General features: G+C 39.4%; 1 protein-coding gene across 2 annotated transcripts in view; it reads right to left on the bottom strand.

The window, feature by feature from the left end:
- Nucleotides 1–15,794, bottom strand: part of AP3B1 (adaptor related protein complex 3 subunit beta 1) — a 310,175-nt gene that overhangs the window by 92,043 nt on the left and 202,338 nt on the right. For both annotated transcript variants that reach the window (XM_050946875.1, XM_050946876.1), the window contains exon 20: nucleotides 15,214–15,388. In XM_050946875.1, coding sequence (XP_050802832.1) covers nucleotides 15,214–15,388 — 175 coding nt within the window. The remainder of the gene's footprint in view (nucleotides 1–15,213; nucleotides 15,389–15,794) is intronic.

The raw sequence follows: 15,794 nt of genomic DNA, 5'->3' as shown, positions 1-15,794 counted from the left end.
AGATGGCCCCTGCCAGCAAGAATTACAGATTTAACCTTGAAATTTGTGGATGATGCGCATATTGGCAATGTGGTAGATAATGACAGGGCAGTCATACCAAGCAATCCAGATTGAATGGACCTTACTTACAGAGCAAATAAAATTTGTTTTAATACAGCCACATCTAAAGACAGAAAGCAGGCCATACCTTCAGAATGGGGGACTCTATCCTCAACAGCAGTGACTCTAAAAGGGAGATAGTGGTCATAATGAACAAACAATTCAGTGTGAGTTCCCAGTGTGATGCTATGGCACAAAGGGCTAATGTGATCCTTGGATGTATAACCAGGAGAGTCGGATTAGGGAGGTGACCGATACTGAAATACTATGTACAGCATCCACATTTTTTAAAAGATGTGGAAAATTTGGAGAGGGTGCAAAAAAGAGCCACACAAATGATTCAAGAGATGGCCCAAATGCTTTACACAGTGAGATCCTTAGAGCTCAAAAGAGGATGAAGAGGTGACTTGAGTATAGTGTCTGAGTGCTTTCATGGGGAGAATACACCAGATCTTTAATCTAGTGGAGAAAGCCATAACAAGTACCAATTGCTGGATGTCACAGCCAGACAAATTCAAATTTGAAATAAGGCATACATTGTTAACAGTCAGAATGACAAACCATCAGAACTAACTACAAAGGTACATGGCAGATTCTCAATCTCTTGTCTTCAGATGGAGACTGGATTCCTTTTTGGAAGACATGCTTTAGTTAAACAAGTTATTGGGCTCTGTGCAAGAGTAGCTGGCAGAAAATGAATGGCCTGTGCTACACAGGAGGTCAGACAAGATCATGTAATGGTTTCCTCTGGCCTTAAAATCTATTAAACTTGTGGGATTTGAAGGTCTGTCAGGGATGGAGGGGAGCACCATTCTCCAAAGAATCATTGCCTAACAAACCACTCAGAATCCTGTCGGCATAAATAACCAGGGGCTTCCCCTTTGTACCTATAAAACATCTCTTTTACCTGTTTGCCAACTGCCAGTGCAAATGAACTTGTAGCATAACACCTAGTGAAGTCTTCTTGTTACTGGAGATGGGACAGGTCAAGGAGTACTGGAAGATGGAAAACTCCACTGATGTCCTACTTTAAGGTAAGTTTCCCATGAATATCAGCTTTAGGGCTATTCTAATTTACTTCCAAGCAGCCCACAACCCCAAATACACACCATTGCCAAAATATTAATATACTCATATATATTCAGGCATGCCAGGGGACAGAAGGTCTTGTGGCTAGTACAGGCTGGAAACAGGTGGAAGTGTTTCACAGCCAGAAATAGAATCCAGATTGCTTAAGGATGAATATGGCCCTCTTCACTCATTAATAAATCATAAAAGAATTTTGTTGACAACACACCTTTGTAAGGTATGGGAAATACTATCTCCATCTTAGGGAACACAGACACAGGATAGATTAAGTGACTTGTCCAAGGTCACAGAGGAAATTGTGGCAGATCCAGGTCTCCAGAGTCCCAGTCTGGCAACAACCAGAAGACCATCCTTCCTCCCTTTTGGTGTGATCTTTGACAAGTTACACTGGTCTACAATTTTTGAGAAGTCGTCTGCTTCAGAGATAATATGTGATATTTATTATGTATTTTGATGTGCTGAATTCAAATATGACAATTAAAACAACTGATTGGCTACTGTTTCTAAGATATTTAAGTTTTTACATTTTATGTCTATGTATATTGTGTAGATAGTAGAGTTTTAATCATAAATTGTAAACCTAGGTCTTTTCATGTGTTTATGGTTGCTTTACATGATAATATTTCACCTCTCCTGTTTATGTAACACTTTAAAAATCAGCAAAAGGGTTATATAAATAAAATTTATTATGAAACAAAAAGGTAAAAAACTATTATGTACATTGTTTAGTCCTATTCAGTGTCTATTAGGCGCTTCTTGGCTTGTCTCTTGTATTCATTAAATGGAGCATCTCTTGTCACTGTCCAGCAATAGTCTGCAAGCATTGATAGGCTCCATTTGCCCTGATAGCCCGCCAGGAGATTCCACTGCTGTAGTCTGGAGCCCAACAGCTCTGCCTTACTCTTGGGGAGTTCCAAATCCCTGACAAGGTCATTCAGTTCACCTTGTGTTATGAGGCGTGGTTCAGAGGAGGAGGATGGGAGAAAATGTGGGTCCTGTGACACTGATGGTTCAGGATCAGAAATTTCATCCTCTTCCTCGTCTGACTCAAGTGAGAATGATTCTGGTGCATCAGGAACCAGCAGTCCTTCTCTGTGGGGTACTGGGCGTATAGTTGATGGAATGTTTGGATAATGCACAGTCCACTTTTTCTTCTTTGACACATCTTTCCCATCTGGAGGCACCATGCCGAAGTAACAATTGCTGGTATGATCTGTTGGCTCTCTCCAAATCATTGGCGCTGCAAAAGACATAGATTTCCTTTTCCTGTTTAACCACTGGTGAAGATTTCTTGCACAAGTGTTTCAGCATCCGTGTGGGGCCCACCTCTTGTCCTGATCTCCAATTTTGCAGCCAAAAGAAAGGTGATAAGCTTTCTTAACCATAGTGCTTATACTGCGCTTTTGTGATGCAAAAGTCACTTCACCATAAACATAGCAGAAGTTATCTGCACTCTTCACACAAGTACGAGGCATCTCTGCTCACTTTGGCTAAACAGAAATGTGTCCCTTTGCAAAATCAAACACTGACAAATAAGAGGGCACGACACTGTATGATTTCTAGAGCTGATATAGGGCAATTTGTTCAGCAGAGTGATGTAAGCTTTGTTATGATTGCATCATCCATCACTTCTAGGAATAACATGATTCAATTCATATCATGTATGACGCAATACCAGCTTCAGATTGCATCATTCATTGTTTTGCCTCAAAAGCAAGTACTGTCTCAACCCAGTCATAGATTTATTCACAGATCCAGTCAAAGATGTATTTTAGTCATTTCTGGTTTAAATTGAGATCCCTTCCCTTTATAACTCACTTATCCTCCGCCATTCCCAAGTCAAGGGTCGTATATACTGACCCAATAGCATATCTTGAAAACTAGAGCCAATCAACAATTTTAAGCATCATTTTCGTTCTCAGTGACCCAGAATTAGTAAAGTTGGGCCACATGTATTTCAGAAGCATTTTGGCTGTAGAGCAGTGTTATCTGACTACTATATGCCTAATTTTCTCATGTGTAAAATGGAGATAATTATTATCTATCTTACTGGGGCATAGTGATATTAAATTACTAATGTTTATGATGTGTTAATGATATCCCTGCATAGCAGGCAGATGTTTTTCATAAGTGTCAAGTATGTTTATGACTACTTGATGTATGCTTAACTTTGTGGCATGCATGTGCTTTTGTGAAATTTCCACCTTAAACATCTATTTTATAACTGAACTTTTTCAAACATGTCTAAGCATGAATGCCTCCTCAAGGACGCTATAGTTGGCAAATATGAATTTAAAAGTAAAAATACAAAAGAGAAATCAAATAAAAAAAGACATTCAAAGGATGTAATATAAACTGAGATGAGATCTGTGATGCATGTCCCCACTCTCCTCCTCCTGACCAAAAAGGGCTGTGGATATGGACAAGGGAAGGCATTCAGTACACAAAATGGGATAAAGCAGTGGCATATGACTCTGCTTTATGGTAGGACTAAGGGCTAATCCTGCTTCATCCTTATTATTTGCCTCATTCTGGATAGGACTGTCCAAGATTTTTAACTCCTGTCTTGGGTTTCTGCAGTCCTACTCCTAACCAAACTCTCATGCAATCAATTAAATTCAGTACCAAAAAAAAAAGTGTCCCCCTCTCACAAAGGGTTACTGTGGGGAAAGACTGGGAGTCCTGAGTCTGTCAGTAACAGCAGTGCCAAATCCATCTGTTGAAAAATCATAAGTCCAAAAAATCCAAAATCTCTTGTAATCAATTGCCTCCAGTAGCTGGAACTTTAAGAAAAAAACATCAAATATCTTGAGAATCATGATAAAAGTCATGAGAGTGGGCAACACAGCAATAATACTACTACTAATTGGTAGGGAAGAGAAGCACAGATGAAAGGACAGCCATCTGACGAGCAGCTGTACTCTTATCTGGGTTGAGGGCACATAATAAGGAAAGGAGGGTGTGTTTGGCCAACCCATTTTTCTTTTCCACTACCACCAAATTTACGTTTTGGGGCTCAAGAGAGAGATGACAAAAATGTGAAGAGGAAGGGGACACAAAGCAAGATGCCACCCTCTGCTTAAAAGATCAGTAACACAAAAGAATTTAGCCACATCTTAACCAAGGAATACACCGATTCCGGCTAGAACTGGAATCAAACCCACAGGCCGAGCTGTCTTGATTCTAAGAACTCAAATAGCCCACCTGTAATTAGAATATGTTCAGATTCAAGGTTCAGATCTCATCATTTTTAGTGGACACTGAACTTTGAACCAAATTTTCCACCACATTACATCCTCATAGTACTCCTCTGGTTTACTGAAGATTTCAAAGATATACCATTTTGTGACATCACAACTATAAAATTAACTGCATGATTTCAATGACGACTTCCAATATTCATGGTGTTACATTCTGGAATAGCTCTTCTGAACCAGCAACTAATAAGAACATCTCACAGAGGTTGAAAAATGACTCTTTAAAAGACAATTAAAATGTATTTTCTGCATTTAAGTCAATTTTCATCTGTTTTGCAGTTCGTGTGTGAAGAACATCCGCTATTGGGCTCAGGTAACTCAAGGCCTGAACAGGTTTTCCTTTAAATATTTTGGAGAATAACAGTAACTACAGAATCATTACTTCAATTCTGTAATACATGGCAGGAAATGACATGTCGTTATGTGACTTATTAAAATGCTGTGCTGAGCCAGAACAGTTGTAGTTTTCCTTCAAACAACAACAGTATACAAGGGCCTTCTGCGAACTGTAGCCTCCCACCTGAAAAATCAAACCAACCAAATCAAGATAAAGTTAAAACATAAGGCAAGTCTTATTTTCTACTTCATAACCAAGATCTTGTAAACACTATTAAATATACATCAGGTCACAGCAAACATAAGGACAAGGCAAGTTAAACTGGTCTCTCTTATTACAACTTGATTTTTTTCTTTGAATTTTACAAGGAGAGAAATTCATTGGCTTTCTGGGAATAATAAATAGCCAGGGACGGAAACCAACATTACCAGGAGCTATTTCTACTGAATAAAAAAAAAGCCTTGCATTCTAAATCAAGGCTATAAAAAGGTTCTGATGTTTGGCATTTCTCTGACATTTTTCTTTCCTTTTTTCTTAAATAAACCCACAGTAAAATCATAACAGCTTCCTACTTAAAGAACCTACTATGGAAAATAAGCTGAATGCTAAACAAAGAAGTTAAGCTATATTCTATCAAACATTTCTCCATTTGCAATTCATTTTGGTAATAGAGATAGAACCTGGATAAATGCATACAGGACTTGAAGCAGGAGATTTCTCTTGCTCAATACATAATTCATGTGCTCTGCCTGCAAAGTGTGTAAAATGAGAATTTCACACCACAGTATGAGCCATGGAGCTGCAGAAAAAAGGCAGAGGAAATCATATTTTACTGTGTGAATTTTATTTTTTAGCCTCCCAATATTTATACAAAACCATCATTAACAATCCAAATGCACTGACAGATCACCCACTGTCCCCATTGTGTTAGCACTTGAAAAGAGATCAGGCAGAAAGACAAACAATTTGGTTTTGTATTTTTTTTTAAATAGTGGATCAGGTTTTTTTTAATAGCTGAGTGACTGTATTATGTTTGTATAAGAATGCCAATGGTAGTTGATTTTAAAATCCCAATGTAGAGACTCCTATTTATCTGTGCATCATCCTCAAATCTCCATTTTATTTCTACAATATTTGATTATGTATCTGAATACCTCAGAGAGTCCCTATTGCAAAATGAAATACCAAACAGCAGGGTAAAAAAGTGAATTCTCTACTCACTGTACTTTAACTAAATAGAATAAAACAAGCTTTTTCAAAGTTAAATTTTCAAGAGTGAAACGTAAAAACATTAAAAATATTACCTGCAGCAAAAGTGATTTGGGGCTATTTTACATGCTAATTTTCACAGTAGAAAATAAACCTAGATGGAGATGCAAAATATTTACACAAAAAGCAACCATTTTTCTTAATGGTTGTTGTGCTAAAGTATTTTCATTCAAGACCACACCATGAAACAACAAATGGAAAACAACTCAAAAATAGGCTCAACATACTGTAAAGTTCATTGGACCTGGAGTGAACTTGGAAATGTAACACAGTCAATGTTAATTTCTTGCTTCATACAGCACGATATTTACATGAAATATTTTCAATTTGAATTATAGAGGAAGAACAACAATGAATCTTATGTCTCTTTGTACACTGGATCAAACTCACATAGAAATGGTAAAGACTGGCCAATCAAAAAACCTCAGTTAATGAACGCCAATAAGATTTTTTTTTTTAGTTTAAAAAATTCTTCTACCTTCATGAGGGTCGTTCCAGTCTAAAGCAGTTTATAGAACATATAAGGTGGCTCTCTTTAAATAGCACTTTCATAACTTCACAAATCTATGCTTTTGATACAATATAGGATCATTTAATAGAAAGAGCTAAAACTGCATATTACAGTCACACAAGACAAATATGTGAGATTTACAGAGGTAATGTAAAACCTAAAGACTTTAACCCACATAGACTTTATGTAAATTGTTGTGGAAGTGAAAGTTAAACCTGTTACTTCTTGTACCTCTCTTTACTGTAGGAAATATTCCTCTGAAACCTTAGCTATTTTCTCTATAATATGCAGATCTGATTTCTTTTCCGCAACGTTATAAGGTTGAAAATTTTTAAAATTCACAATGAACATGATCAGTTCATTTATTAACGTACTATTAATGCGCGCATGTGTGTGTGTGTGCGCGTCTCTGTATATACACAAACAGTGGTTGGCTCTAATAAATAATCAGATGTTTAAAAACAAACAAACCACAGTTAAGTACAATCTTTGGCCTCACAATCTACGACCTGATCGAAAAGGGAAGGTCCCACAATCCAACTCTGATCCCATTGGCTTCAATCGGACTTTATGGGGGAGAAAGTGTCAGACCACACTGATCAGATTATACAACTGGGGACCTTTGTAAACAAACAAACAAAATAAACCAAACACCTCTGCACAATGGTGACCAGCAAAGAACAGATGTTTTAAAACTTCGTATGTGACCTTTGTAGGATAAGCACAATTTGCTTTCTTTATACAGGCTATTTATGTGATATACACTAGTGGTTCTCAAACTTGGGCCACCGCTTTTTCAGGGAAAGTCCCTGGTGGGCCAGGCCGGTTTGTTTACCTGCCGCGTCTGCAGGTTCGGCCGATCGCGGCTCCAACTGGCCGCGGTTTGCCACTCCAGGCCAGTGGGGGCTGCAAGAAGCCGCAGCCAGCACATCCCTTGGCATGCGCCGCTTCCCGCAGCCCACATTGGCCTGGGACAGCAATCGGTCAAACCTGCGGACACGGCAGGTCAACAAACTGGCCCAGCCCGCCAGGGGCTTTCCCTGAACAAGCGGCAGCCCAAGTTTGAAAACCACTGATATACACAATCAATGATGGCCCAATCTGGAGTGCCCTGCATACTCAGAACTCCCAAGAAAGTAAATGGAAATTATAAGTGTGCAATCAATGGTAGGATCAGATCCACATGATACACAAGCTATACCTTCAAGTTTCATCTTAGATTTTTACAGTGTCTAGAATCAATGCAAGCAATTATATTTCATTTTGGTGATTGAACAGTAAAATTAATCTAAAGACTTTCCATGTGGCAGAGGCTTGCAGAATTGCTGCATAATGAGAAGCTGAGTTAGGAGGAAATGTGTTCAACATAGAGGTACTATTGACATTAATATACATTACACACTGCATATAAAATATTTAGTATATCTATAATGTGTGTAAACATACAAAGATATACACATACAAATACATTTTTCAGGTAAACTTTTCTTGAAATAGAACTGAAATGCAGAATAAAATCTGTTCTAGTGAAGAATAATTTGCAACAGTTTAAAATACATTATTTTAAACAAAGCCTTCTGTAGCTGTATATTTAACAATGGGACATATTGTACAATTGTAACACAATATCTTTTCTGATATAACCATGAATGTTCTTCATACAATACAGCAGAGATTACTATTTTACTCCGCATTATAAGGAAAGCTGCTTATCTGACACAGTTTCATAAGAAGATTTCTTCAAGGCAAAGACGGTTTCATTATTCTCTGAGCTTAAGCTCTAATGCTTATACACAAAGTCACTACAGGTGTCTTTGTTGAAGAGTTAAGCTTGGGTGACTGGCATCCAGGCCAGTCTTGCCCAACCATGAGCAGCCATTCTGTACAAACATACTTGAGTTAGCGTCCTCACTGGTGCTGTACTTCCTCATGTGTATTACTAGGACTTCCAGGAGCATATCCCATGGTTCTCTGTGCTGTACTAAGCTGAACCACTACGATTCTCTCCCAGTAAATTGTGTAAGAACTTGTCTGGTCTTCTGGAACCTTGGGCACACAGGAGTTATTGTGAGAAGACACTAGTGGGTTATCAGCACTCGAGTGATTTAGCTTACATCCTCACTGCAAAGTGGGCAGATTACCATCTTGATTGAAAGCAGAACCTGGGCTCTAACCCATACCCCAGCCTTGCCAGCTAGCTTGGGTTTAAAGTGCCACTAAACAGGGGCAAGAGATTTGCGTATATGGATGGAAGAGTGTTAGAAGAAACACCCAAGTAAGAAGCTGGGTTAACTGCAGTGAAGACACATTCCCAGAATATACATGCAGATGCACAATAAAAATGCTCTACATCTACATCTGTTTATACAGAATAGCATTAGTTAGTTTTGATGAAAATATCTATACTCAATAGGAAAAGTTCTCCCAAATTATATGATCTGTAAGGAATATCTGCAGGTGATGCTGTTGTGAGCTAACCACAAGTCTTGTATAAGTATACAGACATGAGAATTGAGATAGAGGTTGAAATTTAAGCTACTAACGCTGAAGCAAATAAAATACCTAAATCTTTCACAGTTTGTTATGTACTATTCTGCACTTAAAATGGTACCACTGATTTTTGGAGAGGGGGAAGAGAATACATTTTATTCCAGACTTTTAAAAAACCATGGTGTACTCATTTATTTATGAATGACAGTATTTTTCATGATTTATGAAACTATAAGTGATCACCCTAACCACCAAGAAAATCCCTTCAAGGAAGTAATTTTATCTTGTATCCATTATTTATCTTGTAGCATCAGAATAGTTTTAGTTTTATAGTGTTAGCCAGCATAAGCCGCAGTAAGGTTTTTTGGGGGAAAAGAAAAAAAGTCAATTTTTTCTCTGAAGTTGAGCTATTCTGATGTAAATTCCATCGTCACCAGTCAGAGGTGGTAAAAATGACAACATACAACTAATTCTTATTTTCCATTTCATATAAATGTTGGCATCTACTTCATGGACTCAAAGACCTTATCTACATGTGCAGCAGCATGTAGAGTATGTGTAGTTCACTCAGACAACAAGACCAGAAGGGACCACTGTCTAGTCTGACATACTGCACATTGCAGGCGATACAACCTCACCCATCTACTCCTCTAATAGGCCCATAGCTACATACAGCAGCATATAGCTTTGGCTACTAGAACCTTTCCCCACTTCCTCCGCCCTGCCAAAGTCTTTTGCTGCAGTGGGGAAAGACTCTGGCAGCAGGACACTAAAAATAGCAGTGTAGATGTGAGAGACACTGCTTGGACACACAGAGCGCCAACGTAAAGTATATACCCCGGGGCTCCGGAATGTAGGGAATTCTACTCTATAAGCAGTGCCTCACCATCTACACAGATATTTATACCCTGCTAGTGTTGTCTGTTCTCTACATGCTGCCTTAAGCACCTATAAGTACCTATAGTCAACTTCAGGTACTTGGATTTTCCAAGAATGAAGGCACGGAAATGACTAGCACTATATACCTGTTACAGACATGTGGCCATATAGTCACAAAAATGATGATATAAGCCAGCAACAGAAATAAGGCAGTATGTGTTGTGTGGTGCAATTTTTCCATACACTGCACAGCTGGATACCGAAAAGCACTCAAATGGAAATTCCAATATTGGAAAGGATGGCACAACGAAGCGACCAACTCCTTCACTTTTGGAAAGAAGAGTTACGGAAAGTTATTATTTTTGTGAAAACCAACACTCAGTGAATGATACAACCTAAGCTACTGAGAAAAGATTTCAGGTTGATGGGGAAAGGTGGATTTTGTGATGGGGAAAATACTGGCATATTAGATAATATACAAGATGATAATTTGCTATTATTTTAACAGTGTGGTCATGCACCAACACAACATGCAAAAGTTTGGAATTGTTCAGTTGAAGCCCACCTCTCAATAGCTAGTATTCTTCATCTCTTTCTTCCAACTGCCTACACTGTTGCTTGTAATCAAAGCTTAAAACGACATGCATAAGGATTTCAAATTAAGGTATCCAAAACAGTAGCCCTGAGAGAACTCCAGCTGGGGCCTCTGAATCACAGAAAGTTTTGCTTCGGGGCTTAATGGCTTTGTTTCCAGCTTTAAAAGAGTTATTGTTTTGTAAAACACACACAAAACATTCAGACAAGGATATTTTATAATATACAGAAAAGTAGGTGAGATCCCAATAGCCACCTCAGCTCTGCCTCGTTATTAACCCTTACCACCTATCAACTGGAAGACACTCCTGTCCATGTGCTGCCTGTGGGGTAAAAGGAGTGCTTATCTGTCTATCTTCTTCTTTCTCACTCCACAGGTCTCTGGAAGCTCTCAGGCATTCTTGTCACAGTGCATGCACTGTTGTGCCAGCATGAACCCAACATTAGAATATTCATACATTTCGTTATTATTTTGGCATACTGCCAAGATTTTCCTGAGAAATGCAAATCAGATGGAAAATAGCCTTTTTAGCAGTTTATATCAGCAAAAGCTAAATTGAATTTCATCAGACAAAGAAAAGGAACTTCTGTAGCTCGAGATTGTTCCCACTGCCTAATATCAAAGGTCTGCAGCACACAACAGAGGTGTGAGAGCTTCTCAAAGAATCCTTTATAATGGAAAGTCTAAAGCAACCTAAATACATCAAAGTCTTTTTATTCTTATAAAATGTTTAGTAACAGAGCTGGTCGGAAAGTGGTATTTTCCAGAATTTTTTTCAAAAGAAAAAATATTTTTCACAGATTTTCACTGAAATATTCCAGTTTTCAAAAGCTGCAACTTTTTTTTGTCTGCAACATCTCCTGATGTTCTGCAGCGTGCGGGTAAAGGAGAGATTGCTGTTTTTCTCTAATCCACTTACCCCCACCCCCATTCCCCAACCTGTAGGCCCTGAGGTGTCTGTTTTGCAGTTGGTATGTTAAAAAGGGTTTGATATGAGGTCCAGTAACTCAACAAGCTGCTTGGGCATGGTCCCTGTCACAGGTCTCACCCCCACTCTGAACTTTAGGGTACAGATGTGGGGACCTGCATGAACACCTCTAAGCTTAACTACCAGCTTAGATCTGGTCTCGCTGCCACCATCCAGATTTCTGAGTTACCTGGAAAACTCTCTTCCCCCCTCAAACCTTCCCCTCCCTGGGTAGCCTTGAGAGACTCCTCCACCAAGTCCCTGGTGAACACTGATCCAAATCCCTTGGATCTTAAAACAAGGAGAATTTAACCATCCCCACTCCTTTCCCCCACCAATTCCTGGTGAGTCCAGATTCAATCCCCTTGGATCTTAAAACAAGGAAAAAGCAATTCAGGTTCTTAAAAAGAAGGCTTTTAATTAAAGAAAAGAAAGGAAAAAGAAAAAAACCTCTGGGAGACAGCATACAGCTGATCTCACAGACAACAGATTTAAAACACAGGATGTTCCCCTGGGCAAAAACCTTAATACATACAATAATAATTCCCCTAACTGCACAAAGACAAGTTGCAAAAGAAAAACATAAACGTATTTATTCCTTTCTAAAACTTACTACTCTGATAAGAGGCTGGTTCCTTGATCTTTTTCACTCCGGCTGAAACTGAAACTGACTAAACAAAGGAAACTTCCCTCCTTTCTTTTGAAACACCTTGTTCCCCCAATGGTTCCTCTGGTCAGGTGTCAGCTAGGCTAGGTGAATTCTTAACTCTTTACAGGTAAAAGAGCCATTAACCCTTAAGTATCTGTTTATGACAGGCCCTGAGCACAATACTGCACAGTGAGGGTGTGGCCTCCATGTCTCACGCAGTGTATGGGCTCCCTTCATCTCATCTCTCCTACTTCCTGTGTGGAGGAGGGGAATATTTTGGGACTCTAGCTTCCAGCCAGGGTTCCTGGGCAGGCCTGAGGGTGGAGACGAGGCACTACCCTTGGACCCATGCTCAGGTTTGTAGAAACCAAGGCTACTCATGCACAGTTGAAATCAAGACTAGATCAGCCCTGCTAGGTAGTTTGGGGAGTCTTTGCCTTGTCAGATAATCTTTTAAATAAAGTTGCGGCCTTCACATTTATCCATACTGTGGTATACATGTCACACTGTTTCCATATCCACATCAATAGTGTCAGGTGACATGTTTTGATTACATTAACTGGTCTTTAAATAAACAGGAATGTTGAACTAAAGGTGCTTGGTTGATTTTTTAAATGCCTAACGCTAATATAAACGTATCAAAATTCAAATGGAGACTTTATAATTATCGCTCTACTCTGGAAGTTACTATAAAAAATATACATGGGTAGAAATGAACACAACATTTTGGATGCCAATAAGAAAAGGTGTTTCACAGAAATTTTTACTATTCTCCTTCCCCCACAAGGTTCAGCCTGGGTTTCACATTTATTATGTCCACATTGACTCGAACATAAGATTTTGATCAGCTTTGAAGTAAAAAAATTACTTTGCTAATTTCCAGGCCTACAAATTCAGCCAAAATCTGAGAGCTGATTCTTTCCTTCTCATGCGCTGCCATCCATAATAAAGGTTCTGCAAGCTGAACAGTGCCCTCATTTATAGCTCTGCAAAATCACTGCCTTCAAACATTTGTTTAAATATGCAAGAAGGAACAGTATCCAGCACACACACACACACAACTATTTCAGCTTTGCAATGTTAACTTGAGTAAAAAAGTAGTGTAACTTCTTTCTCCCCCACCCATTTAAGCAGTTATGACTGACCATACCCAGACAACAGCTCTGCTGAGTGAGATGGTGCCATTTTTGTACCTTGATACTTCTCAGAGTCCAATTTAAAAGCCACATTTGAGAGCTTGGGATTTTATGCATCTTATGAGAGATCTCATGGAATTTGGGAGTCTTCCCTAATTCTGAAGTGACAATATGTTATATACTCCCCCTCCTATGAAATAAAACACATTTTAACCACAGTATGAAATGCTTTGAAGTTGCAGCTCGGGCTGCAGCTTGGGATCTGAAGCCTTGGGATGAAATTGGGCTTCAGAGCCGGAACTGAAGCCTGAGCCGCAACATCAAAGCACTTATTACACAGCTAGTTTTAGCGTGCTAGTGCGAGCACCAGTATCCCAAGTCTGTCAACCTGGGCTGGGAAGCTCACTGCAGGCTGACCAGACATACCCTTAGAATGCAGCACGTTAGCACTACAAATCAGACTCCTCTAATGCACTTAAACATGCTGTGTGGACAAGCTCTTAGTTTCGCAAATACTCAATACTTAGGGATGGTCTAGACAGTATTTGGTCCTGCCATGAGGGCGGGGGACTGGATTCGATGACCTCTCGAAGTCCATTCCAGTCCTAGAATCTATGAATCTATGTGCATGCAAACTTTGACTATAATTCACTGGGGGTATCTGTGCACTTAAGCAGAGGCGTGCAAACGTGCATACGACTTTTTACATGCACGTCTGAAGATCTAGCCCTACATTTATTTGCACAAGGTGACTTCAACAGCTAAACAGAGGCCAAGATTCTGAATTCAGTTGTAAAACTGAAATAACTACACTGAAATCAGTAGTTAATTGGAATTGGAAAAGGTTCAGAAAAGGGCAACAAAAATTATTAGGGGTATGGAACGGCTTCTGTCTGAGGAGAGATTAATAAGACTGGAACTTTCCAGCTTGGAAAAGAGACGGCTAAGGGGAAATATGATTGAGGTCTATAAAATCATGACTGGTGGAGAGAAAGTAGATAAGGAAGTGTTGTTTACTACTTCTCATAACACAAGAATTAGGGGTCACCAAATGAAATTAACAGACAACAGGTTTAAAACAAACAAAAGGAAGTATTTCTTCACACAACACACAGTCAACCTGTGGAACTCCTTGCCAGAGGATGTTGTGAAGGCCAAGACCATAACAGGGTCCAAAAAAGAACTAGATAAATTCATGGAGTATAGGTCCATTAAAGGTTATTAGCCAGGATGGGCAGGAATGGTGTCCCTAGCCTCTGTTTGCCAGAAGCTGGGAATGAGCAACAAGCATAGGAGCCAACTCTGTGGGTGCTCTGGGGCTGGAGCACCCACAGGGAAAAATTAGCGGGTGCTTAGCTCCCACCGGTGGCCAAGCTCTCTTTGCCTCCTCCTCCTCACGCGCTGTGCCCCCGCTCCTCCCCCTCCCTACCACCGCTTCTCACTGCCTGGCTGCCTAACAGCTGTTTGGCAGCGCTGTGGACTTTCTGGGAGGGAGGGGGAGGAGCAGGGACACGGCACACTCAGGGGAGGAAGTGGAGAAGGCGTTGCAGGAGCGGGGAGGGGATGGATCATTTGGGTATTACCTATTCTGTTCATTCCCTCTGGGGCACCTGGCACTGGCCACTGTCGGAAGACAAGATACTGGGCTAGATGGACCTTTGGGCTGACCCAGTAGGGCCATTCTTATGTTCTTATGATATAACTGAGACTGAACTCTGGCCCTAGGAACACACAGAAGGTTCAGCCAAGTTTTCAGTATTTTCAAATATTTGTTAGATATACAAGGAGTTTTAATCCGGATAAATAAAATTAGTTTTTACCACGCAGTATAATCTCAGAGAATTTCTACATCCCAGAGCCCATTAAAAAATGGGAATGCACATACATGAATGACTGAACACAGCTTTATAGAGATAGAGATAATGTAGATTTTACCTTGGAGGCAATAGCATTTTTAGGCTTCTTAGACTCAGCATCACTTTCAGAGTCAGATTCTGATTCAGAGTCTGATGAACTTTCTTCTGTTGAGCTAGATTCTGAGCCAGAGGAACCAGAACTTCTCTTTTTTTTGGAAATCATTTTTGTTTTCTTCTCTCGGTCATCTGAGTCACTATGTGTAAAAAGAATAGGTTCTTCATTCATTTTTAAAGTCAAGGAACAATGAACAATATCTGATTGTAAAAAAAGAAACCAGCATATAGAAAATAAAACATTCAGAACATGTTCTACTCTCTGGCATTCCAAACCTTTAATAAACTAGGCTCTCATTAAAACTGAAACCTGGTGAAGATGGCACAAACAGCAAGACATATCCACAAAATAATATAGACATTACTGTGTATCTCTAAATAAACTATCTTACCACATTATCCAAACCCATCAATTACATAAACACATACACTTCAAAAAGAACAATAAAATGGAAAGGTCATAAACCACCACTAAAAACAAAGTAATCAATAACTATTAAGGGAATAACTAATGTCTGGGTGCACTAAATGTATGGCATTTTCTAG

Source organism: Gopherus flavomarginatus, chromosome 3 (genome assembly GCF_025201925.1).
Source record: "Gopherus flavomarginatus isolate rGopFla2 chromosome 3, rGopFla2.mat.asm, whole genome shotgun sequence".
Lineage (NCBI taxonomy): Eukaryota > Metazoa > Chordata > Testudines > Testudinidae > Gopherus > Gopherus flavomarginatus.
Note: the sequence above shows the minus strand (reverse complement) of the source record. Positions and strands in the feature narration are given on the sequence as shown.